Here is a 24,956-nt window from a genome sequence, read left to right as displayed (position 1 = left end):
TGTCTCCCTCTCTCTCTCTGCCTCTTCCCCTTCTCTCCCCCTCTGTCTCTGTCTCTGTCTCTCCCTCTCTCTCTCTCTGTCTCTCCCTCTCTCTCTCTGCCTCTCCCTCTTCTCTCCCCCTCTATCTCTGTCTCTCTCTCCCCCATCTCTCTCCCTCTCTGTCTCTCCCTCTCTGTCTCCCTCTCTGTCTCCCTCTCTGTCTCCCTCTCTCTCTCTCTCTCTCTCTGTCTCCCTCTCTCTCTGTCTCTCCCTCTCTCCCTGTCTCTTTCCTTCTCTCCCCCTCTGTCTCTCTCTCCCCCATCTCTCTCCCTCTCTCTCTCCCTCTCTGTCTCTCCCTCTCTCTCTCCCTCCCTCTCCCCCCGTCTCTGTCTCTCTCCCCCCATCTCCCTCTCCCTCCCTCCCTCCCTCTCCCTCTCCCTCCGCCTCCCTCTCCGACAAGCCCCCCACGCCTGTGCCAGGCTGAGCAGAGGTTCCCTGTGAGGACTCATTTCTGTGTCAGCCTGCAGGGGTTCCTGGGCCAACTAAACCTCTGGGTGGGCTCCGGGTGAAGCTGGGTGTCCTGCGTGACGGGGTGGCGCCCCAGCCACGGAGCGGCCCGACCCGGACCTCCGGACCGGCCTTCCCGAGCGAGGAGAACCTTCCCGCACGCCCAGGCCCTGGGTCTGCAGCCGCAGCCCGCCTGCCTCCTGCAGCCTCCACAGAGCCCAGGAGTGTGTTCCTTCTAAGGAGCCTATGTGTACACACGGATGCACACGTGCACACACACACACACGCGTGCAACACGGCTGCCGAGGGCGGCAGAGCGCTGAGCTGGACCCCGCGTGTGGCTTCCCCAACGCCTGAAACCACACGTGTGGCGGGAAGCCGGCAGGGCGGCAGGATCCGGCTGGAGGGTCCACCCTGCCAGATGTGGGGGGGAGCCAGCCCCCGGCAGGGCCCCACGATCGATCAGCCCTGGGCTGGGACCGCGCAGGGTGCGGCCGCGAATGAGGCCCACCGTGGAGCCCAGCCCGACTGAGTCACCGCGACCCAATGTACTCTCCCCGCTGCCAAAACAGGATGTCAGCGGCTGGGGGGGCGCCCCCAGGTCCCCGGCCCGCGGCAAGCGCACAGGCAGCCTGGCCGGCTGAAGCCCCCTTTTCTCAAATGTGAGTGGGGGTGAGCGCAACCCCGGGGTCACGCCCTCACCCTCTCCTCGCCCCTGCCCCCCGCAGGACGTGCTCACGGGAGTGGGGACAGGGACAGTCACAGGAGGACCAGGCCCCCGAGCAGGGCGTGGGCGCCCGTGGTCCCGGTGGTGCCAGTTTTCTCTCGGAACTGGGAAGCCGCGCTGCGGGATCTCACACGTGGACGCCCAGGAGATCAGCCGAGCGCGGGCAGCATGGGGACGACACGCTGGGCCTGCCCCTCCCGCTCCCCCGGTGGCCCGGCCGGGGACAAGGACTTCCCTGAATGGCCTCCCTCCCTCGGGCCTCAGGGCCTGACTCTGCACCGGGAGATTTGAGCCTGGACCAAGCCCCCGGCGGGTCCTTTCCTGGGCCTACCGTGCCCCCCCCCCCGAGAGCCTCTCCCTGCCCTGCGTGCTGTGGGCCTGTGGGCGCGAGTAGGTGTGGGGTGTCCGTGCCTGGCCCTGTGCTCCAGCCGTGCCCTCCCAGGGAAGCACACCACAGCCACTTACACACGCCTGTGCGTGTGGCACTGAAGCCCGCGCTGGTGCCCCCCGGGGAGCGGCCAGGGACGCAGCCGACACGAGCAGGGCGCTGCCGCCCACCCCGGGCGGTCTGCTCTGTCTCACGAGGACGGAGGGGGCTCTGGAAGACGGGGCCTCCCTGGCGGCGTCCTCTCCAGCATGGACGGCTGCACTCTATGGACTGAAAACTCCCGGCGCAGGGTGGACGCTGCCTGACCCCGGGCTCCGCGTCCACGGCAGATGGCCCCAGGCCTTCCCGGACAAAGATGGCTCCTGCCCGGGGACGAGGACTCAGCCACGGGTCTGCGCAACACTGCAGCCTGCGTGTGGGAAAGTGGCCGGGACGCCGGGTAAGGAGCCGGAGCTCAGGTACCCATGCGACTCCACCGCTGGTTTGCGTTTGGCCGAACGAGAGCCATGCACTGTGGGGAGCCATGGCTGCAGAGCAGGGCACAGTTCCAGGGTCAGCCTGGCCCCGGGGCTGAGGGTCAGAGACAGCAGCACCCTGCGCCCTTGTCGCTCGCTGGGATGGCACGAGCGCTTCTCAGAGGGACACAGCCAGCACCATGCCCCACGCACACCTGGGAGGGGACGAGGCCGTGGGAGAGGCCCTGAGCCCAACACGCAGAGCTGAGCTGGGAAGACAACGCGGCAGCCTCTGGGGTCAGAGCAGGGGCAGCCCAGGCCCGGGCCCCTCGGCCCCGCCCCGCCCAGATGGGCCTGGGGTTCAGGCAGGATTCAAGGACCGGGGTGGGGGCCTGCGGCAGCGCGGGGAGCTGATCTCTGGAATTTGCAGCCAAGGTCGCTGTCCACGCCGTTGCCAGCACAGCTGGACGCAATGAGGGGCCTCACGGCCCCCAGCCCTGGTATCAGAGAGCCAGGTCAGCACGGCCTCCTCCGCCCCGCGCAGCTGCCCGGGCCCCGGGAGAAGGGGCGAGGCCGCTGCAGGGCGGGTGGAGAGGCCCCCGGCCCCCGGCCCCCGGCCCCCAGCCCCCAGCCCCCAGGCCCCAGCCCAGCAGGCCGGGTGGGAGGCAGGGCCGCGCCCCGCGTGGCGTTTTCCGGGCGAGAACCCCGGCCCCCTCTCCCCCATGTCATTCAATCACCCAGTGTTTGCGTCTGCGGAGCCCTGCAATGGCCCAAATCTTGGGGATTTAGCGAAAGAATGCGAGGCCCGATCTGGGCTAATTAGGGCCGTCTCGGCGGGGACGTGAGGGGTCCCAGAGCAGGCGCGGGGCCGGGGCTGGCGCACGTGGGCCCCGCGTCGTGGCCGAGTCTGGCTTGCATTGCGCCGAGACTGTTTACAGCAGCGCACGCCTGCGTCTCCTCCCGGCCCTGCGCTGGCGCCGACGCTGTGCAGGCCCAGGGCCCCGCGGGGGCCGGGCAGGCCGGGGCTCGGCTGCTGGCGGAGCTGGGGTCGGGGGTGGGGCTGGGACCCTCTGCTGGCCCCTGTGAGGGCAGGGGGCCATCTGCACGCCTGGAACCAGGGCAGGACCCCGGAAACTCTGGGAGTCCTGGAAGCAGAGGCTGGGAGAGGGGCCTGGATCTGGGACCGTGGGGACCGCGGGAGGCCCCAGCCCGCAGGGGGTGGGTGCCCCCGGCCCGGCCTCAGAGCGGGGTCCGTGGCATCAGGGGCGGCCAAGAGGGGCTGGGAGGCATGCGGGGTCCAGCGGGCTCCGCGCTGGCTTCTGGCCACGGCCGCTGGGACCCTGCGGCTCCCGGGGGGACACTGACCCTCCTCCCGGCCCCCTGCCCACCCCGGCCTCCCCAGTCACTTCCGGGTCATGCGTTCCCAGACGTTTCCCCTGCTCCCCGAGTGCGTGCCCCTGCCATGATGGCCCGGGGCTGCCGCGTGGGGTCCCCAGGGCCGGCCCCTGCCTGGGCAGCTGCCCTCTGCTCTCCTGGGCAGGCGCCGGCCTCCCCCGAGCCCGCACCACCTCGGCTGCCCCCCGGCCCTTCCCGACCCTGCCCTGGCTCGGGGCCCTGGCTGCTCCACCTCAGGCCTAGCTCTGCCCTGGCCGTGCCAGCTCCCCAGGACTCCCAGGAGCTGACCCAGCAGCTCAGCACCCCTGACCCCATTTCCTGCCAGCAGCCTCTGGGCCACTGGCCACTGCCCCACGCTCCTGCACCTCCCGGCCGCGCTCCTGCCCCCCCGACTCCTGACTGCCCTCGGGCCCTGCATGGCTAGGCTCCCAGCGTGCCACGTGCGGTTTCTGCCATCCACACTGCCAGCCCCGCCACGTGCCTCAGCCCACGCCCACAGCCCCGGCTCTGTCTTTGCACTCTGAGCACCAGGCCTCACCTTGGTCTCTGTGGGGCCGCCCCTGCCTGTCCCCTGTGCCCCTGCAGAACTGGCCTGGCCTCAGGGCCCAGCCCCACCCACAGGCTGCCTCATGGTGAGAGGACTGTCACCACAGTGGCGTCTGGGTCAGGGCCCAGTGGTCCTTCGACAGGCCCCCTCCGTCCCCCTCGGCCCCAGGGCAGCGGGCCAGGCTGTCCCCACACCCTGGCTCCTCAGTTGAGTGCTGAGGCCACTCCTGATTCTCTGCTCTCCCCTCCCCGAGACACCCCAGGCCCCGCCCCCACCCCGTGGAAGTGCCACTCAGCCCCCCTCCCCCTTGTGCACGGAGTCCAGGCCCGAGGCCGGGACAGTCTGGGGCAGCTGCGGAGCCCACGCTTCTGAGCACAAGCGGCCTGGGTCCTCCCCATGCTGGGCTCCCGTCCCTATCCCGGCCTCTGTGTGGGAGCCCAGGCCAGAGGTGGCCCAAGGCCGCCCTCTGCTTTGTCCCTGTCCTCGTGACAGAACCGCGGAGCTGCACCGGGCCTCTTCCCCAGCCTGGCGCTGGCAGCTGTGGGCACCACCCGGCAGCCCCTCGCCCTTCCGCCCGGCCCTCTCTCTTCCTCGCCCCCTCCCTGGCTTCCGCAGTGTGTGGCGGGGATCATGACACATGTATGACACACGTAGCACACGGAATGGGACTCCCACGACACAGGTAACGTCATCTACTACACACAGGACACATGCAAAAACATAAGACTATGCCACAGGTGACACTACACATGTGACACTAAAGTGAAAAGGAGACTGAGCAGTGCAACACACATGACACAAGTGACACGCATGGCCCAGGTAACACCAGCATGGCACATGCGATGTGACACATGTGACACATGTGACCCTGGTCGGGGCTTCCTTCCGCCTTATCCTTGCTCCCATGTCCAGTGCGTTCTCGGCTTCGCGGGTTTCTAGACACCAGCGGCGGCAGAAGCGGCCCTTGTGCCTGACAGCGCCTCACGGAGCCGGGCTGTCCGGCCGGGAGCCCAGTTCTCTGCTTAAAGGTCAGGGTTTGGTTCCCGCTGAGTAGCAGGTCCAGCCGGGCTCCGCCGTGCGGTACAGAGTGCGCCTCAGAAATGGTTGTTGCAAGGAGGGGCGACTGGCCGAGTGGTGCGGGGTGGACAGACCGGGGAGTGGGCCTGACCTGCATTGCCAGCGCCCCGGCCAGTGGGGCTGGGTGAGGAGGGGCCGCGTTTCCAGGGAGGCCCTTGCGGGGGGGCAGCTGGAGGTCTCCAGGACCCTGGGAGAAGCCGCGGTGGGACACTGAACCAGAACAGGAGGTGCAGCGGCGGGCAGCGCAGAGGCGGCGGGCGCCTGCGGCGAGGTCCCGGCCACTTCCCACCTCCCGGGCACCGGGCGTTCTGCCCTCCCCGCTGTGGGTCCTCATAGCAGCCGAGGGAGGGACACTGAATGGCATTCGTCCACCAGGACCCTGAGGCCCAGGGGCTTGGGCCTACCTGGAGTCGCTCCCTTGGAAACGTGCCTTCTCCACCCCGCCAGGGCAGAAGCCCCCAGGGGCCTGACTCGAAGCAAGGTCAAGGCATTGGCCAGCATCTGGACCCAGCCCGTGGAGAGCCCAGTGGACAGAAGCTCACTGGGGGAAACCGCTGTGTGCGTCTCCTGCCACCAGGTGGCGCCATGCGACACACACGCACGAGCCGCTCCAGGAGCCATTGCATTTTCTCCAGGGTGAGGCCGGGCCCTGTTACAGCCCTGCCGTCCCGCAGCCGGGAACAGGAGGCTGCGGAGCATAAGAAACCGGGGGACGTCACCAGGGGGGCAGTGGTCACCCGGGACCAGGTGGTGGCCGCTGAGCGGTGGGGCAGAGGCTCAGGTGCAGGGACCTGGAGGGAGGGGATGGAGTGGGGAGACCACCCAGCAGAGGCAGGAGCTGCTTCCCAGGGGGGCCAGGGCGAGGGGCAGCTGGACCAGGATGGAGGCCCGCGGCAGCTGGACGCTCAACAGGAGGGCGTCTGGTTGCCCGTGTGCAGGGCCTTGCTGCTCTCGTGGTTCCTGCCGGTCCCAGGAGGGTGTGATGGGCAATGCAAGGCGCAGGCAGGAAGACCCCGTGGAGGCCAGGGCCAGGAAGGGGTCATGGCCCCCGGGCTTCCTGGCCCCATAGCCGGCCTGTGCCGGGCCCCGTGGGAGCTGTGGGCACCCAGACCCTGAGACCCCCACCCACGACCCCCTCCCGGCCTGGTGCTCGCCCCAGACGCTCACTGCCAGCAGGGGGCGCCCATGCACCGCTCAGTGCCAGGATGGCCAGCTCTGTGACCTCTGCTCCTTTGAGAAAGAGAGGCTGCTGAGTTCAGAGAAACAGGAGCCGCGGGGGCCCTGGGCCCTGGGGTCCCCGCCTGCCCAGGAGGAGGCCAGGCGCACCCCTGGCGGTCCTTCTACCAAGGGTGGACTCTGTCCCGGGGGCATGCCCAGGCGGCTGTCGCTGGGAGGGGGGTGTTGGGGTCCAGAGCAGGAGGAAGCAGGACTAAAATCACCCCTGAGATGAAGCCTTGCACACAGGCCCCCACCTGGGGGTTCCCGTCGCGCGTGCACCAGGGCATGACTGACCACTGGCGTGGGACCCACAGACAGCACACACAGGGATCAGGGCATGACTGACCACTGGCGTGGGACCCACAGACAGCACACACAGGGATCAGGGCATGACTGACCACTGGCGTGGGGCCCACAGACAGCACACACAGGGTCAGGGCATGACTGACCACTGGCGTGGGACCCACAGACAGCACACACAGGGATCAGGGCATGACTGACCACTGGTGTGGGACCCACAGACAGCACACACAGGGATCAGGGCATGACTGACCACTGGCGTGGGACCCACAGACAGCACACACAGGGATCACGGGACCGAGCCAGGAATGTTCACCCACACGGGAGTGTGCGATGTCGCAGCCAGGGCACTGCAAGGGGTGGAGCTGCTGGGCAGAGGGCGGCGCCCCAAGATTAAACACGGAGCCTGCGCCTCACGGCTCCGGGTGCACACCCCACATGCACCGCAGGGTCCAAGGACACGCCAAGGTCACAACAGCACCCGGGTGTCTGAGTGCTCTGCTTCCGATCCAGCTCCCTGCTGTGGCCTGGGAAAGCAGCGGAGGATGGACCAGGTCCTTGGGCCCCTCACCCGCGTGGGAGACCCGGAAGAAGCTCCTGGCTCCCGGCTTTGGCCCAGCCCCAGCTGTTGTGGACATTTGGGGAGTGCACCTGCAGAGTCTCTGTGTCTCACAGCCTCCAAATAAATAAATAAATAAATACAATCCTGTAGTCACCACAGGTGCAACCTTCAACAGCAAAGCTTCCGCCCTGCTCCAGGGTCCGTCCACGCCCGTCCAAACCCCAGGATGGAGGTGTGTGCGCCTCCCACGAGGGCTGGGCCACGCCCTCGTGGTCATCCTGCCTCCTGTTTTCCCAGGCCGAGCCCAGGGCCGCCTGTGCTGGTCTGGGACTTGCGGGGGACAGTGAGCGAGCCAGGATCTGAGGCAGAGGCTTGTGTTAGGAAAACGCCTGTGTGGGAGGGGGTGGAGAGGGGGCACCAGGGCTGAGGACTGGCCTGGACGGGACACGGCACGCCTGGTGCTGAGTGAGGGAACAACGAGGGCGCTGTGGGCCGCGGGAAGCCGGGCAGTGCCTCTGGGGAGCGCTCACGCCCCCGGCCCGCACAGCACCTGGCCCCTGGCAGGGAGCAGCCCACGGCTGGGGCGTCCACGCAGCTGCCGGGCCCTTGGATGGCCGCTGCTCACCGCAGCACAGGGCCCCCAGCGCCACAGCTAAGAGACGCCGCCTGCAGGCCACGTGGGGAACCAGCGCCACAGGTGTTGCTGTCAAGGAAATAGGCGCGTGGGGCACAGCTTCCGCTCACGGTGCCACCGGGCACGGGAACATTCTAGAACATTCCCGGAGGCTTGGCTGGTCGTTACGACTGCACCGTGGTGGCAGACGGGGAGGCTGGGGCGGCTTCAGCGAGTGGCAGTGGGGTTCAGCCGGACGACGGAGGCGTCTGTGGGCGCTGAGCGGCTGTGCACGGAGCGCGACGTCAGAAGTGCCTACACCTTTCTCTTCGCTGCCGTTCTTCACCGGGAATAAGCTGCAGGCTGGCATCCCACGTGGGCGCCGGTTCCAGTCCCGGCTGCTCGCCTTCCGATCCAGCTCCCTGCTAACGCACCAGTGGAAGGTGGCCCAAGTGCTTGGGCCCCTGCACCCACGTGGGAGACTCAGAAGAAGCCCCTGGCTCCTGGCTTCAGCCTGGCCCAGCACCAGCCATGGCAGCCATTTGGGGAGTGAACCTGCAGATGGAAGACCTCTCTCTCTCTCTCTCTCTCTCTCTCTCTCTCTGTAACTCTGCCTCTCAAATAAATAAATAAATTTTTTTTAAAAAATGTGCAACAAGGGATACCTCTGAATAGAAAAAACAAAAGCCAAGACTTTAGTAAAGGCTGGAAGAATGTTTTGAGAGACAGAGAGTGAGACAGGCAGACAGACAGAGCGATCTCGCATGGCCTGGTTTACCCACACAGGCCTGCAGCAGCCAAGGCCAGGAGCCTGAGGCTCAACCAGGGACTCTCGGGCAGGTGGCGGGGGCCCAGCTGCTGGAGTCAGCACTGGGAATGGGGCGGGGGCGTGGGCCCCTCACCCAGCATCTCTCCCGCGGCGCCAGGCAGCACAGGCTCAGAGGCGGGCGGGCGGGATGGAAGATGGAGGACAAGGCTCCTCTCTCAGCCTCGCTTCAGCCATGCACCTGTGACCCTGAACCTGTCACGGACACGCTGTGCCTGCCCCAAAGACAAGGTGGCAGTTCTCCTGTGGGGCTTGAGGGTCGTGGGGTGGGAGGGGCAGAGCGGGATGCCCGTGGGTAGGACGAGGGAGCGCCAGCCCCACTGGGAGAATGAGGGAGGAGGCCACGCCCCTGCTGTCACTCTGGGGAGAGGGAGACGGCCGCAGTTGTCACTGAGCCGTCTCAGGGAGGGTCTCTGGGGCCCACGACCCTGTGTTTTTGCCACCCCTGTCTGCTCGATCGTGACTCACAGTGGAGCCTCCTGGCCTCGTGCCTGGGACCTGGAACCTCGACAGACAGCGGGCGCGCTGGACGTGTGGACTGCGGGGCCCCTGGTGTTCCTTTGCCTCCGGTGTGGCCGGTCCTGTCTCCCTGTACCCCAAGGAGCAGCTGCCGCCATGGGAACGTCCCCAGCGAAGCTCACGCAGAAGTTACCCCACCACGTGGGGCCATTAGGACGTGACAGTCACACGGACAGAGGAGCAGGTGCACGAGTGGTCCAGGGGCTCAGACGCTACCCCAGACTGCGCCTCCCCAGACCTGCCACGGCGTCGCACCTGTGCCTCCCCCTCCCCCAGCCCGGCCGCCACCCCAGCGATGAAGGCAGATTTCTTGGGGTTCTGGTCCCTGCCAGAGAGGCTGCTGGGGGGCTTGCTGCTTCCGGGTGTCCGTGGAGGGGGGCCCGGTCCAGCAGCCCCCAGGCCCAGCCCTGACGGCGGCTGCTCAGGACCTGCAACCATCTCTTTCCCCATCAGGACCCCCGCCCAGGGCCAGCTTCCTCCCCAGGCTCCTCTCCTGGGGGAGCCCGGGGATGCGACACCTCCCCTGCTGTTTGCACTCAGGCCGAGGACGCACAGACACCTGGTCACTTCTGTTTGTGACCTGGCGCAGGCCGGTGTGACAGCGTGAGCACGGGGAGGAGCACCAGGATGGAAGCCCCAGCCCCACGGGAGCCCACGGGGGCCCAGGAAGTGGACAGCCGCTGGGGGAGCCACGGCCAGGCCTCGAGGAAAGCCAGGCTTGGGGGATCCCACGCTGTTGAGTCCTGCGCGGGGGTCGGCCAAGACCCCGTGGACGGGTTCCCGCTGGCTTTCTGTGCTCGAGCTTCGTCCATCTCACATTCGTGGGAGCTGCGTTTGATCAGCGGGCGGGGGGGGGGGTAACCGTGCATAGGCTGTGTCCACGTCCCTGTGTCCACGTCATCTCTGGCCCACCCCCCACGTGTCTGTCTGCCAACCACCCCTGCCACCTTAGCCCAGCTCAGCAGATGGACAGGCAGTGGGGGAGGGGAGACACCTGCCCCTTTCCTGCCCCAGAGTTGTCCTCTCCACCCCCTCCCCGTGCCTTCGGGCAGCTGCCTTCATTCCAAGGTTAAGGGTGACTGGGGGACCTGCAGAAGGCCCTGTGGCTTCTTGCGGTCAGAGCCCCCACCCCTGGTGCCGCCCCCCACCGAGCTACTTGGCTGTGTCCCGCGGGAGCAGGGAGGACCCACAGAGCACCATCCCTGCTCCCTGAGCCCCACCAGGAGGAAGGTTCTGGGGCGGGTGTTTGCACGCTTTGGGGCTCTCACATCCCAGGTCAGACGGCCACCTGGGGCAGCGCAGGGAGCCGAGGGCCAGCATGCCGGACCTCCCTCCCTTCCGCACGGGGCACAGACAGAAGTCGAGGCCAGAGCAGGGAGCCGGACGGGGGTTTTATTGAAAGTTCACAGGACGAGTACAGAGCAGGGTTGCAGCTCGGAGGAGGCGGGGACGGGGTGGGGGACAGTGACGCCCAAGCTGGTAGCCTTCCCGTCCTGGGAGCTCCCACATAAGCCCTTCTTGCTGGGTGTCAGGTCTGGGGGCCCCAGGAGCCTGGGTGGGGGCCCCGCGGGGCAGGGCAGGCAGCCGCCGGCAGCCAGGGTGCACAGCACGGCGGAGGAGGGGGAGCCCAGGGCCCCCGCACAGGCAGAGGTCAGGAGGCGGCGCAGTGGCTGGGACGAAGCTCGCTGCTCCCCGGGCGGGTCGGCGTCCGGAGGCCTAGGTGCCGGCTCACAGCCCCTGGGGCACCCAGGGCGGAAGCCCCTCTCTGCCGGCCCTCATGTGAGCCTGCACTTCCGGGGTCCCGCCGAGAAACGCGTCTCAGCGCCGGCTGCGGCTCAGTAGTCGGTGAGCGGGTACCGCAGGAAGATGAAGACCAGGATAATGCAGGACGCGGCCAGGGCCGAGCTGGTGATGTTGAAGAGCCGCGCGGTCTTGGCGTCCTCCACGGCTCCGTTCAGGTCATTCAGAAGTTTCTTGTCCCGGACCTGCAGCGGGGAGGAGGGGACGAGACCCTCGGTCAGGAGGGCGGCGGGCACGGGGCCAGCGGCCGACGCCTGCCGACGTCCGTGGGGACGGGAGGCGGCCGTGTGAAACGGTGCAGCCCCAGGCAGAGCCTCCCACGGACCCGGAACCATCTCCCGGGAACTCAGGACGGCTGAGGCATGAATGCTGGGACAGCTGCACATCGCCATCGCAGGTGCACGGGTGCCGGTCCTCGGACACAGGGCTCAGCGTGGCCGCTGAGCTCCCAGCGGCGCCCCTAACCCGCAGAGCTCGCGGCCAAGGGCTTGGGGGCACAGGGCCCTCGTGTCTGGACCTCTGGCTGAGAGCTCACAGAGGAGGATTCGGGAGTGCACGCAGAGAGCAGATGAGAGCACACGCGACACACGGCTGGCATCTGGGGCGGCCGGGGGAGCGGCCACGGGAGCTCTTGGCTTCCGTCTTGGTTTTGCAACTTTTGGTGGCTCCGAGAAGATCTACGTGGGGAAGCCGGCCTCGAGGGCGTAACACGACCGGAGCCAGCGTGGCCCGAGCCTGCCCGATTGCACCCGTGTCTCCTGACTTCACTGGACGCTGGGAAGACACGGGCCAGGCAGCCGTCCCCCGGCCTCTGGGAAGAGACGCGGAGGAGCAGGGAGGGCTGGGGGCCAGTATCCACGCAGCGGGGAGGGAGACAGCGGACAGGACGGCACCGAGCCCCGCGGCCGCTCTAGCCCAGAGCGAGATCCAGGACTCCCGCTGCCCGGAGCTCTGTCTCCAAAGTCCACAGAAGGACAGGTGTGGGCACGGCATGGTCTGAAACCGGGAGAGCAGAGAGCGGGAGCAGCGGGGCAGATGAAAGGGGAGGCGAGAGCAGCTCGAGGGAGGAGGCGAACGGACGGCGCCCAGGGGAGGGGGGCGCGCAGCGAGCAGCCCGAGGGGACGGGGCGGTGACAGGGCAGCGGGCAGGCTGCCTGGGGAGGACGGACGGTGGACACGGGACGGCAGACAGAGAAGCAAGGGCAGGGCGAGTGGACGGGCTAGGGTGGGGCAGGGTGGGTGGCGTGGGTGGGCAGAGTGGGTGTTGTGACTCGCAGTGTGGGGCAGAGCGTGGTGGGCCCTGTGCGTGCAGGAGGTGTGGTGGTGGAGGAATTCGGAGGGAAGGAAAGGCACCGGTGAGGGGCAGCTCAGTGGCAGGAAGAGGGGCCTGTGGATGGGACTGGGCGCAGAGGGCGGGGGCACGGGGGGAGGAGCCTGGGAGCAGGCAGCGGCAGGAGAGCCTGTGCCCCCTGGGCTCAGGGGCCAGGACGCCGGCTCCGCCGAATTCCAGCTTGGTCCCTTACTTCGCTTTTCACCCTAACGCAGAACTGCATTTCTAACGGACCTGGTTCCGGCCCACGGCCTCCCGCAGGCTCACGCTGTAGCCCGCTGACCCTCTGCGCAGACCCGAGCACACCGGCCTCACAGTCAGCTGCAGTGCCCAGCAGTGCCCGCGCGTGGCTCCGGCCTCTGTGGGGTCCTCAGCTCAAGCTGGCGCACGGAGGCCCCAGGATTGCGGCTGCGCGGCGGCCAGGCGGGCGCCCCGCGGCCCCCACGAACGCTGCAGGCCTGTCCCGTTCTGTGGCTTCTGCTCCGCGGGAGGTGGAGAGGACCTCACCCGTCGGTGGACACAACTCGGGGAACAGGGCACTGGCCGCGGGGCGCCCACATGAGGGAGCCTTCCGGAGTGGCCGCTGGGCAGGGAGCAGCCAGTCTCACCCTGGGGACAACGCGCGCTCCGCTCTCGGGGGCTACGGTGGTGCCGAGACCATGGGCTCTCCCCGCTCCCACACTCCTGACCTTGCTGACGGCCGCTCATGCGCGCGGATTTCCAGTTCTCTGCACCCAAACACCTAAATGTCATTTTCTACCGACTGATTGAGTAAGACACAGCAGTGGGAGGTGGGTGTAGAGTGGGAGGTGGGTTAGCAGTGGGCGCTGGGTGGAGTGGGTGCTGGGTGCAGCAGCGGGAGGTGGGTGTAGGAGTGGGAGGTGAGTGGAGGAGTGGGCACTGGGTGTGGGAGTGGGAGATGGTGTAGAGTGGGAGGTGAGTGGAGGAGTGGGTGCTGGGTGTGGGAGTGGGAGATGGTGTAGAGTGGGAGGTGAGTGGAGGAGTGGGCACTGGGTGTAGCAGTGGGAGGTGGCTGTAGCAGTGGGCACTGGGTGGAGTGGGCACTGGGTGTAGCAGTGGGAGGTGAGTGGAGGAGTGGGTGCTGGGTGTAGGAGTGGGAGGTGGGAGTAGGAGTGGGAGGTGGGTGTAGGAGTGGGCGCTGGGAGTAGGAGTGGGAGGTGGGTGTAGGAGTGGGCACTGGGTGTAGGAGTGGGCGCTGGGTGTAGGAGTGGGAGGTGGGTGTAGGAGTGGGCACTGGGTGTAGGAGTGGGCGCTGGGTGTAGGAGTGGGAGGTGGGTGTAGGAGTGGGAGGTGGGAGTAGGAGTGGGAGGTGGGTGTAGGAGTGGGAGGTGGGTGTAGGAGTGGGAGGTGGGTGTAGGAGTGGGCGCTGGGAGTAGGAGTGGGCGCTGGGTGTAGGAGTGGGAGGTGGGTGTAGGAGTGGGCGCTGGGAGTAGGAGTGGGAGGTGGGTGTAGGAGTGGGAGGTGGGTGTAGGAGTGGGCGCTGGGAGTAGGAGTGGGAGGTGGGTGTAGGAGTGGGAGGTGGGTGTAGGAGTGGGCACTGGGTGTAGGAGTGGGAGGTGGGTGTAGGAGTGGGAGGTGGGTGTAGGAGTGGGAGGTGGGTGTAGGAGTGGGCACTGGGAGTAGGAGTGGGAGGTGGGCGTAGGAGTGGGAGGTGGGTGTAGGAGTGGGAGGTGGGTGTAGGAGTGGGAGGTGGGTGTAGGAGTGGGCACTGGGAGTAGGAGTGGGAGGTGGGTGTAGGAGTGGGTGCTGGGAGTAGGAGTGGGAGGTGGGTGTAGGAGTGGGCGCTGGGAGTAGGAGTGGGAGGTGGGAGTAGGAGTGGGAGGTGGGTGTAGGAGTGGGAGGTGGGTGTAGGAGTGGGCGCTGGGTGTAGGAGTGGGAGGTGGGTGTAGCAGTGGGCGCTGGGAGTAGGAGTGGGAGGTGGGTGTAGGAGTGGGAGGTGGGTGTAGGAGTGGGCGCTGGGTGTAGGAGTGGGCGCTGGGTGTAGGAGTGGGAGGTGGGTGTAGGAGTGGGAGGTGGGTGTAGCAGTGGGCGCTGGGAGTAGGAGTGGGAGGTGGGTGTAGGAGTGGGAGGTGGGTGTAGGAGTGGGAGGTGGGTGTAGGAGTGGGAGGTGGGAGTAGGAGTGGGAGGTGGGTGTAGGAGTGGGAGGTGGGTGTAGGAGTGGGCACTGGGAGTAGGAGTGGGAGGTGGGTGTAGGAGTGGGAGGTGGGTGTAGGAGTGGGAGGTGGGTGTAGGAGTGGGATGGCAGGGCACGGCAGGTGTGTGGGCATGTAGGGGACGGGGCGGATGGACAGGTGAATAGATTTATAATGGTAGGTGGATGGATGGATGGGTGCGTGGATGAACTGGTGGTCAGGTAGGTGGATGGGTGGGTGCGTGGATGGATGGGTGAGTGTGTGTGGGAGAGTGTGTGGGTGGGTGGATGGATGGGTGTGGGTGGGTGGGTGGATGGATGGGTGTGTGTGTGGATGGATGGGTGAGTGTGTGTGTGGCTGGGTGGGTGAGTGTGTGGCTGGGTGGGTGTGTGTGGGGGTGGGTAGATGGGTGTGTGTGTGGCTGGGTGGGTGTGTGGGTGGATGGGAGTGGATGGGTGAGTGTGGGTGAGTGTGTGGCTGGGTGGATGGCTGGGTGGGTGAGTGTGTGTGTGGATGGGTGAGTGTGTGGGTGGCTGGGTGAGGGTGGGTGAGTGTGTGTGTGGGTGGCTGGATGGGTGTGTGTGTGGGTGGCTGGATGGGTGTGTGTGTGGCTGGGTGGCTGGGTGTCTGAGTGGTTCGGAGGCAGGGCTACTGCTCAGTGCAGTGTAGACCAGTGGGTGGCACATGGACAGACAGGTTCACAGGCTCCTCCCTCACTGTGCACCTGTGCCTGCTCTTTGCAGTTGTTGTTCTAGGTCGTGGCCCTGTCACACGGAACAGAGCAGGGTCCGTGCCCACACGGAGCTTCCACTCTAGGGAGAGGTCTGCAGGAGGCTGAACACGGTCACAGAGGCTGCGGGGGCACCGAGGGGCACTTCCAGCACAGTGGCCGGGGCGGGGGGGCTCCGGAGTGCAGGGGCCTGAGTCAGCCAACGTGGGACAGCCCCAGGCACTGCGGCCTGCAGGGACAGCGTGGCGGGCAGGGCACGGGGAAGGCAGGCGGGGCCAGAAGGTCCTCAGAGTGAGTTAGAGCCTGCAACACAGCCTGGCCGCACAGAGTCCCGCCTGGCGACTCTGGCCATCCTGCAAAGCACACATCGAGGTGGGGCAGGGGCTGGCTGCACGCTGAGACGCTGCGCTGCACACCAGGTGGGGAGTGCCTGGCTGGAGCTGGGGCAGCCGCTGGGCTCCTGGATACGCGCAGGTTGACAGGAGAGCTGATGGCGAAGTGGAGACCCGGCACACGTGAGCGAGCGTCCTCACTGTCCCACCCACCGCTCCATGTGAGCTTCTGATGGCGCAGTTATTGCGCACGTAGTAAATGGATGGGTGGTGGAGGGGCGCCGGGGCGAGTGAGTGAATGAACGGACAGGTGATGGACAAGGTCGCAGTGAGGGACAGCGATGCTGACACAGCACAAGGGAGGGTGCGGGGAGGAGAGAGAGGGAGGACAGGTGTGATGGCCGGAGCCATTGATGGAAGAAGGTGGGTGAGGAGGAGGTGAGAACGAGACCAAACAATTCCCCCCACCGTGGTGCGTGACAAACTGCAGCAGAAACGGCGGGCGGATGAGGGGCTGGGGGGCCAGGTGCGGGTGGAGGGGGAGACAGCGGGCTGGAGGAAGGCAAGGGGGGCGGTGCCTGGGCAGATGCGTGGATGCCCGGATGGATTCGCACACAGGGTAGTTGGTAAGTCAAAGCAAAGTGGCAGGAGGGACTGCGGACACGCGTGGGGCAGGAACGCGGCTGGGAGGTGAGAGGTTCGGCTGGACGCGTGAGAAAGCCGGGAAGACCGAGGCCGGTTCATCCACGAGCCGGTGGGTGACTACACTGATGACGGCAGTGTCGGGACAGGCAGGAGTGGGGAAGGGAGGAAGAGGAGAACGAGGGAGGGAGGGTTCGGGGACACAGAGCTGGGAGAAGGTGGATGCTTAGTCAGCCGCGGGGCAGGTGGCTGAGTCAGCCGCGGGGCAGGTGGAGGAGCAGAGGGGACAGCACAGGATGGATGCATGAACTGACAACAGGAGGGAGGAAGCCGGGGGGGGGAGGGGGAGGGGAGTGGGGGGGAGGAAGAGGAGGGGGAGGAAGAGGGAGAGAAGTGGGGGGAGGAGGGGAGGGGGAAGAAGAGGAGGAGGAGGAAGAGGAGGGAGGTGGAGGAGGAGGAGAGGGAGGAAGAGGGAGAGGAGAGGGAGAAAGAGGGAGAGGAGAGGGAGAAAGAGGGAGAGGGAGAAGAGTGGGGTGAGGGGGAGGGGAGAGGGAGGGGAGGAGAGGGAGGGGAAGGGGAGGGGGAGGGGAAGGAGGAGGGGGAGGAGGAGAGGGAGGAAGAGGGAGAGAAGTGGGGGGAGGAGGGGAGGGGGAAGAAGAGGAAAGGTAAGAGGAGAAAGAGGAGGAGGAGGAGGAAGAGGAGGGAGGTGGGGGAGGAGGAGGAGAGGGAGGAAGAGGAAGGGTAGGAGGAGGGAGAGGAGGAGAAGGGGGAGGAAGAGGAAGGGTAGGAGGAGGGAGAGGAGAAGGGGGAGGAGGAGTGGGAGGGGAGGAGGGGGAGGGGGAAGAGGAGGGGTTGGGGAGGGGAGGAAGGGGAGGGAAAGTGACTGAGAGGGAGGCACGGTGCTCCCACTGTCACGTGCATCACTTCTCTCGGCCACACGCCGAGGGAGGGGCACACCCATTCCTACAAGGAGGAAGACAGCACAGACCTAGCTACCCAAGGTCTCCCAGGCAGCGAGCGCCAGGGACAGGACTCGAACTCTCGCTCTGCGCCCAGCCACCGTGAATCCTGGGTCACGGTCACACAGGACACAGAGGAGCAGAGAGAGAAGATGGAAAACTGGGTGATGAGTGACTCATTGGCGTGGAAATAACTGGGAGAAGGGGAGAGGGAGACGTCACGAAAGATCGTCACAGGACCGGCGCTGTGGCGTAGCCGGTACAGCTGCTGCCTGCAGTGCCAGCATCCCACGTGGGCGCTGGTTTGAGACCCGGCTGCTCCACTCCCTATCCAGCTCTCTGCTGTGGCCTGGGAAGGCAGTGGAAGATGGCCCAGGTCCTTGGGCCCCTGCACCCTCATGGGAGACCCAGAAGAAGCTCCTGGCTCCTGGCTTCTGATCTGCGCAGCTCCAGCCGCTGCGGCCAACTGGGGAGTGAACCAGCGATGGAAGACCTCTCCCTCCCCCCACTTCTCTCTCTGTGTAACTCTGACTTTCAAATAAATCAATAAATCTTTAAACAAAACCATCGGAGAGTGCAGAGATGGGTTTGTGGATGCATATGCTGGAAACGGGTAAACGGTTTGGTATTTTCATGGACGGCGAGGATGAGTTAAGCAGCAAAGGGGATCGGGAGGGAGGTTGGTGGGAAAGGGAAGGAAACAGGTGGGGAGACAGCTGGAAGCACGGACGGCTTCACGACGGAAGCGCATGTGAGTGTGCACAGGTAGGCAAAGGATGAGCGGACCCACAGACCCGGTGAGCAGATGGACAGAGGGAGGGAGGGAGGAAGGATGGGTGGAGAGAAGCCTGGGTGGGTATGTGGATGGGTGAGAGAGTGGATGGGAGAGTGGGTGTGTGATGGGTGGGTGCACAGGGGGGTGGTGTGTGATGGGTGGGTGCACAGAAGGGTGGTGTGGGATGGGTGGGTGCACAGAAGGGTGGGTGTGATGGGTGGGTGCACAGAAGGGTGGATGTGATGGGTGGGTGCACAGACGGGTGGGTGTGATGGGTGGGTGCACGGGGGGTGGTGGGGGATGGGTGGGTGCACAGGGGGGTGGTGGGGGATGGGTGGGTGCACAGATGGGTGGTGGGGGATGGGTGGGTGCACAGGGGGGTGGGTGTGATGGGTGGGTGCACAGACGGGTGGTGGGGGATGGGTGGGTGCACAGGGGGGTGGGTGTGATGGGGGGTGCACAGACGGGTGGGTGTGATGGGTGGGTGCACAGACGGGTGGGTGTGATGGGTGGGTGCACAGAAGGGTGGTATGGGATGGGTGGGTGCACAGAAGGGTGGGTGTGATGGGTGGGTGCACAGAAGGGTGGTGTGGGATGGTGGGTGCACAGAAGGGTGGGTGTGATGGGTGGGTGCACAGAAGGGTGGATGTGATGGGTGGGTGCACAGACAGGTGGGTGTGATGGGTGGGTGCACAGGCGGGTGGTGGGGGATGGGTGGGTGCACAGGGGGGTGGGTGTGATGGGTGGGTGCACAGAAGGGTGGTGTGGGATGGGTGGGTGCACAGAAGGGTGGGTGTGATGGGTGGGTGCACAGAAGGGTGGATGTGATGGGTGGGTGCACAGATGGGTGGGTGTGATGGGTGGGTGCATGGGGGGTGGTGGGGGATGGGTGGGTGCACAGGGGGGTGGTGGGGGAATGGGTGGGTGCACAGATGGGTGGTGGGGGATGGGTGGGTGCACAGGGGGGTGGGTGTGATGGGTGGGTGCACAGACGGGTGGGTGTGATGGGTGGGTGCACAGACGGGTGGGTGTGATGGGTGGGTGCACAGAAGGGTGGTATGGGATGGGTGGGTGCACAGACGGGTGGGTGTGATGGGTGGGTGCACAGAAGGGTGGATGTGATGGGTGGGTGCACAGGGGGGTGGTGGGGATGGGTGGGTGCACAGGGGGGTGGATTAGATGGGTGGGTGCACAGGGGGGTGGATTAGATGGGTGGGTGCACAGGGGGGTGGTGGGGATGGGTGGGTGCACAGGGGGGTGGATTAAATGGGTGGGTGCACAGGGGGGTGGATTAGATGGGTGGGTGCACAGGGGGGTGGTGGGGGATGGGTGGGTGCACAGACGGGTGGGTGGGATGGGTGGGTGCACAGGGGGGTGGATTAGATGGGTGGGTGCACAGGGGGGTGGATTAGATGGGTGGGTGCACAGGGGGGTGGTGGGGGATGGGTGGGTGCACAGACGGGTGGGTGTGATGGGTGGGTGCACAGATAGGTGGGTGTGATGGGTGGGTGCACAGACGGGTGGGTGTGATGGGTGGGTGCACAGGCGGGTGCTGGGGATGGCAGAAGCTGATTTTCAGAAAGGGAAGCTTCCTCTCTCCTAACCCGTTCGTCCTCACCTCATCCTGCGCCTCTCCCAGCCCCAGGGCCTGGATCAGGCAGCCGCATGTCCTGGCTGCACCTGCCCCCATTCCCCGCTCTCTCCCGGGGCCCCCACACGGGGACCTACCCCTCAGCCTCTACCCTCTGCTGGTCCCCTTCCTCCTCGCCGGCTGCAGCTTATCCGATCCTCCTCTTCCGGTCACGGCACGGCCTCAGCCTTCCCGTGCAAGACGGTCTTCTCCAGCCCCCAGACGGGACGCGGCCCTGCGGATCCCCGCGACTGCCCGACGCCTGCTGCTCCCTCCTGAGCGGCTGCCTTGCGCGGGGCCGCCGCGAGGCGCTGCGTTCCTGAGTCCCTGTGAGGCCTGGAGGTTCCTGCTCGCGTCCACCATTCGGCCACCAACGTTCCTGGACCCGGTGCGGGTCAGGCCCACCCGGGGCACTGCTGTCACCGGAACAGAGCCTGGCCTCTGAACTCAGGCAGAGCCTGCACCCCAGAGTCACCTGGGACTAAGAGGGTGGAACCCAGACACGGAGCCCACAAGGTGGCCTAGGCACTGGGGCGCACGCTCAGCGGTGTCTCATGAGAGGGCCGGTTGTGGAAGCCCGAGTCGGGCCCAGCCACTCCCTCCCTCTCTCCCTCCCTCCTTCCCTCCCTCCCTCCCTCCCTCCCTCCCTCTCTCCCTCCCTCCCCCTCTCCCTCCCTCCCTCTCTCCCTCTCTCTCTCTCCTACTTGGCTCACATGTGATCCTCCCTCTGCCCGCCCCCCACTGCCATCCACTACCCTCATCCGAGGCCCAGCAAACGGGCACACGAACCCCCCAAATGTCTCCCGGTAAAGTGAGCTGCCCAGGGGTTTCCTGACTGTAGGTGCTGGCGAGGCCGGGGCGGGCAGACGGGTCTGGGGGACTCAATGTCCCCGCAAACCCAGGTGTGCCCATGGCTCTCGGCGCACCTGCCGACTGGCTGGCGAGGCCGGCCCGGGACTCGAGGAGCACGGGACGCCAAGAGGAGGAGGCTGGCTGTCAGCCAGCCCGCGCCAGCGTGCCAGCGGCCATCAGGAGGGCGCTGTGGGGGCCGCATGAATGGAGAATCAGCTTTCTGTGTCCGTTCCCCAGAGGCTGAGCAAAATGGGGCTGCAGTCTGGGTGTCCCACACCCAGCCTGCGCCAGCCCGCGCAGGCGGAAGGCAGACAGACGGGGTGATGAGCAGATGGACAGACGGCGGCAGGCACGGGCACAGCCCTGGCCTCACCCCCACGCCCTTGCGTGTGCCGGCTCGCATGCGCTTTGGTTCGGATCTTGTTTTGGGAACAGGCAAGGGGGCTGGGGCTCCGTGAGGCCGAACCCCAGAGCTGAGATTCGGCTGAGAGCTCCCGGCCCCGAGTCCATCCAGTGCCCTTGGAAGTGCCCACAACAGGCAGCTGCACCAACCGACGGGTGGACTCCGGCCGAGCCGGCGGCTCTGCGGCCCGGGATGGCAGCAGCTCCCTGGCACACCCCTCTCCTGGGGCCCCGCTGCCCCCAGGGAGGACCCGGGAGGAGCCACCCTGGGGCGGAGCACAGCCAGGGCAGGACCCCTTCTCACAACTCCTCCCCCCAGTGCGGGCCTGGTGCCATCTAGAAGCACCTGGCCTACCTACAGCCCGTACCAGATGGGCCTGCCAGGCCGGCCACAGCCGGAGCCAGTGGGGAGGAGGGACGGCTTCCGGCCAGGAGCTGGGGCAGCCAGACCCATGCCCGCAGGCCAGAGCAGGGCGTGGCCAGAGGGCAGCAGCAGGGGTGGAGCTCTGGCAGCCGTGGCCCCGGCTGGCCTGTGCCCCACATTGCTCTGAGGGCCCTGCACCCCAGACCCTGGCTGCCCAGCCTGTGCTGCCTCCTCTGCACACACACACACACACACACACACACACACCCTCACACATCTGCAAATGCACATGTGCAAAGGTGCACACTCACACGTGCACACACACCCACACACGCACAGCTACACCCACTGACAACGCGGCGTGCACACACACAGGCAGCCACGCACACACTCACACAGGACATTCTCACAGCGAGGGGGGCAGGAGGGCCAGGTGGCCGGGCCAGGGCTGGCACGCCGAGTCTGGTCAGAGGCGGGGCGAGTCTGTGACCTTCCTCCCGGAGTGGCCTCAGCCCTGAGCCCTCTCTCCTTGCAGCCCCCCTGCCGCCCCCCCTTCTCTGGGCAGCTGCCATGGCGGCATGCATCTGGCCTTGGCCGTCCCAGGCTGGGCGCAGGGGAACTGATGATCCGGCTAAACGTGAGCCAAGTCCCTGCTTCCGGAGTGGCGGGGAGGACACGGCGTCCCCCCGGCGCCCCCTCCGCCTCGGGCCGGGTCCCACTGCACAGGAGCTGCCAAGCCTCCCTCGGGGAGCTCTGCTCTGCCCTCAAGGGGAACGGGCTCTCCTCTCTGGGAGCTGCGCCCACTCGGGGTGTGCAGTGAGGGGAGGTTCGAGACTCGTGTCCCCTGCCTTCCCCCGAGCTCCCACTGGGTGCCAGGGAGGGCGTGCCTCGGCACCTGTGTCATTCCTCCGCCAGGGCTGGGATGAGGTCCCCGGGGGACCTGGCGTCACCCTTCCTCCCTTCCTCACCCCTCCTCAGCTCCACCCCCCTGCGCCCAGGGTGGCTGCTGTCCAGGCCAGAGCTCTGAGCTCGGCTAAGCCGGCTGTGCAGGGAACCGAGCCCTGGCGGCCCCAGCCCACCGGAGACACCCGGAGTACCCCTGTCTCTCTGGATCCCCCAGCAGGTGTCCCTCGGCCCCTGCCTGCCCTGCCCGTGGGGTCCCCAGGGAGGGTGGCACAGCCAGCGCTCCCTCCAGCCCGCCCGCGCCCCCCCGTGCCCCTACCCAGGGCTCACTTTGAGGGAGTATGCCAGGGCGATGAAGCCGAGGCAGCAGAAGTTGAGGTAGACGAAGTTGAAGATGGACCACAGGTAGTAGTCGTTGACCTCGGTGGTGTCCGGATACACCTCGATGACCGTCGTGGGGTTGGTCATGGTCTTCTTCTCGGCCAAGTGCTTGCAGGCCTGGGGGGCGGCGGCCGCACGCACGCTGTCCGTCTTGCTGCTCTTGGATTCCATGGGGAACAGGGTGGGCGCCATGGGGGGTGAGGCCGAGGGCTCGGGGCCGGGGGCCGCGGGCGCCTGCAGAGCCGGGGGCTTGGACACGCAGGCGAAGCAGCCCTTGGGGGAACCCGCCGGGGGCCTCGGGATCCAAAAGGCCCCGTCCAGGGGGCCTCGGCCTTCCTGGGTGCCGTCCGTGGTGCTGTCCGGGGCTCCCAGCGGGGCTGGGCACTGGCCGGGGCCCTGGGCCTGCAGGGAGGGCGAGAGTGAGGACAGGCAGGGCCCTGCCTGCCCAGTAGCAGCCACGCTGGAGGCCTGCAGCATCCCCAGGCCGGCAGCCCCATAAACAACCCCAGCTGAGCAGGCGGTCCCCGGTTGGGAGAGCGGGCAGCCAGCCGGCCACCTGCCTCTCCCCCTCCCTCCCAGCCACCGGCGGCCACTGCCCATGCCAAGGCCCTCCGCAGCAGCCTTGGCTGGCACATGGACACTTTTCATCACTTTGCCATCTGCGCACAAACACTCAGCCACCGACAGACACAGCAGCACCCTCCCCCGGCCCGGCGCACCCAGTGCTACCCCGCCTGCCACACTGTTGCCGGAAACGCAGCCCTTGCGCCCCGGGCGCGCACAGGGTGTGCAGACCCCAGCAACCGGCAGCGGGGCGAGTTCGCTGAGGCACCTGCCGCGCGCAGACCCCGGCCCTCGGCCAAGGCCACGCAGCTGGACACACACGGCGACACTGGCTGGGACGCCATCGCCATACGGTGCGGGGACCACAGACTCGGCGCGCATCGCACCACGCCAGTCCCCGCGGAAAGCGGTGCGGGACCCCAGGAGCGCAGCGCCGCACGGCCCCGCCCCCCCTCCCCGCCTCCCCGTCCTCCCGCTCCCCCGCCCCGGCGCCACACCGGAGGACCCTCTGGGAGAGGAGGACACTTCTCCAACGAGGCACCAGGCGCCCGCGCCCTGCGCCACCCGGCCCGGCCTGGGTCTGCGGCAGCCGCGGGACGGGCGCGTCCTCACCTGCTGGCGACTCCACGGCGGCCGCCCCGCGCGCCGCGCTCCGTCCGCCGCCGCCGCTCCGCGTCCCTCGGCCCAACCTTGGGGGTGGGGAGCGCGCGGGGCTCGGCGGCGCCGCTGCCTCCCCCGCTCCCGCGTCGCTCCGCAGCGCCCGGCCGGCCACAGCCAGCGCCTGACTCACGGCGGCGGCCGCGGCGCAGCCTTCCCCGCCTCCCGCGCCGCAGGGTGGGGGCCCGGCCGGCCGGAAGCGCCGCCCGGGGGAGGGGGAGTTGCGGCCGGCGCCCCTGCCCCCAGCCCTCTCGCTGAGCCCCCAGCCCGGCTCCTTCTGAGCGCCCCATCGGCCTCCCCAGGAGAGAGCCCCCACCCTGCTTCTTTAACTCTCCGTTCTGCGCCCACCCTCTTGGGACCCCTGCCCCTCGGCTCTTGCTCCTTATGCTAAGCTTCATCCCCGACCCTGGTCCCAATCCTTTCAACTCCCCACGAAGACCCAGTCCAGGTGGGAGTCTGCCCGGACACCGAGCTGTGCCCTCAGGCCCAGCCTGGCCCATCTGTGCCCGGTGCACCTGCACACTGTCCCTAACCAAGCCTCGTGATGCTCTAGCCCCTTCCAGCCCCCAGCCTCTGCACTCGGTCTCCCAGCCCACTCCCACTTCCCGAGAATCTGACCCCCACCGAGCCGGCCCACTCTGGCTGACACAGGCCAGTCCTCGAGGGGGCAGCCTCTCCCAGGTCAGCTGGCCGGTACTGGCACAGGTGCCCCAGCCAGCTCCCCTCTGCTCACGGACCAGCTGTCCTGCTCCAGCCCTGGCCCCTGGCCTAGAGCACCTGCCCAGTGCAGCTCTGGCCCCTCAGCCCCGGCCCCCAGGCGTGCTCGGCCTCCAGATGCCCCCCTCCCCCCCGCCTGCTCCCTGCCCCTTTCAGACCCACCTGCCTCTGGCATTTCCATCCCTCCCTCACTGCCGTCCTTCGGATCTGCCAGCCCCCACCAAGCCCTGAACCGCCCACAGCAGCCTGGAGGTCAATGCACGGTGCCCCCAGGCCCCCCGCATCTCTCCAACCCCTGCTCCTGACCCAGCCCCGGCCTTGCTCTGCTCTGTCTCCAGTGCCCCTGGCAGTCCGCTTCCCTCTCCCCATGCCCGGGCCTTCCAAGGGACCCCCGAACTCAGTGGGTGTCTGTCCGGCTGAGGTCTGAGCCCTGGTCATCCCAGAAGCCCCTCCTCTCAGCCTTTGTGCCCCAGGACAGGCCCCGCCTCTCTCCAAGCCCCTCCCCTTCCCAAACCAGTCCCCACCCACCCCCGCCTGCTGACCCCTGGCAAGGCCTTGCCCAGGGCTCGCAGGATCCAGCCCCACAGACTGGATCTTAACCTGTGTTGAAACCCCGGGTGAGTGGGAGGAAGTCCCCAGCACCAGGCCCGCC

At 67.3% G+C, this 24,956-nt stretch overlaps 1 protein-coding gene and 1 long non-coding RNA gene across 2 annotated transcripts; one reads left to right on the top strand and one right to left on the bottom strand.

Annotated features, from left to right (window-relative positions):
• Nucleotides 1–10,485: 10,485 nt before the first annotated feature.
• On the bottom strand, nucleotides 10,486–23,703 carry IFITM10 (interferon induced transmembrane protein 10). The gene is made up of 3 exons (XM_070059820.1): nucleotides 23,543–23,703; nucleotides 22,316–22,768; nucleotides 10,486–11,098 (listed from the first exon to the last, which is right to left on the bottom strand). The coding sequence occupies exons 2-3, from the start codon at nucleotides 22,556–22,558 to the stop codon at nucleotides 10,949–10,951; spliced, it is 393 nt and encodes a 130-aa protein (XP_069915921.1). The 5' UTR covers nucleotides 22,559–22,768; nucleotides 23,543–23,703; the 3' UTR covers nucleotides 10,486–10,948.
• LOC138845911 (uncharacterized) lies at nucleotides 11,304–17,623 on the top strand. The gene is made up of 3 exons (XR_011383231.1): nucleotides 11,304–11,891; nucleotides 12,459–13,014; nucleotides 17,395–17,623. It is a non-coding gene; the product is annotated as an uncharacterized lncRNA (long non-coding RNA).
• Nucleotides 23,704–24,956: the final 1,253 nt, after the last annotated feature.

Source organism: Oryctolagus cuniculus, chromosome 1, assembly GCF_964237555.1.
Source record: "Oryctolagus cuniculus chromosome 1, mOryCun1.1, whole genome shotgun sequence".
Classification (NCBI taxonomy): domain Eukaryota; kingdom Metazoa; phylum Chordata; class Mammalia; order Lagomorpha; family Leporidae; genus Oryctolagus; species Oryctolagus cuniculus.
Note: the sequence above shows the minus strand (reverse complement) of the source record. Positions and strands in the feature narration are given on the sequence as shown.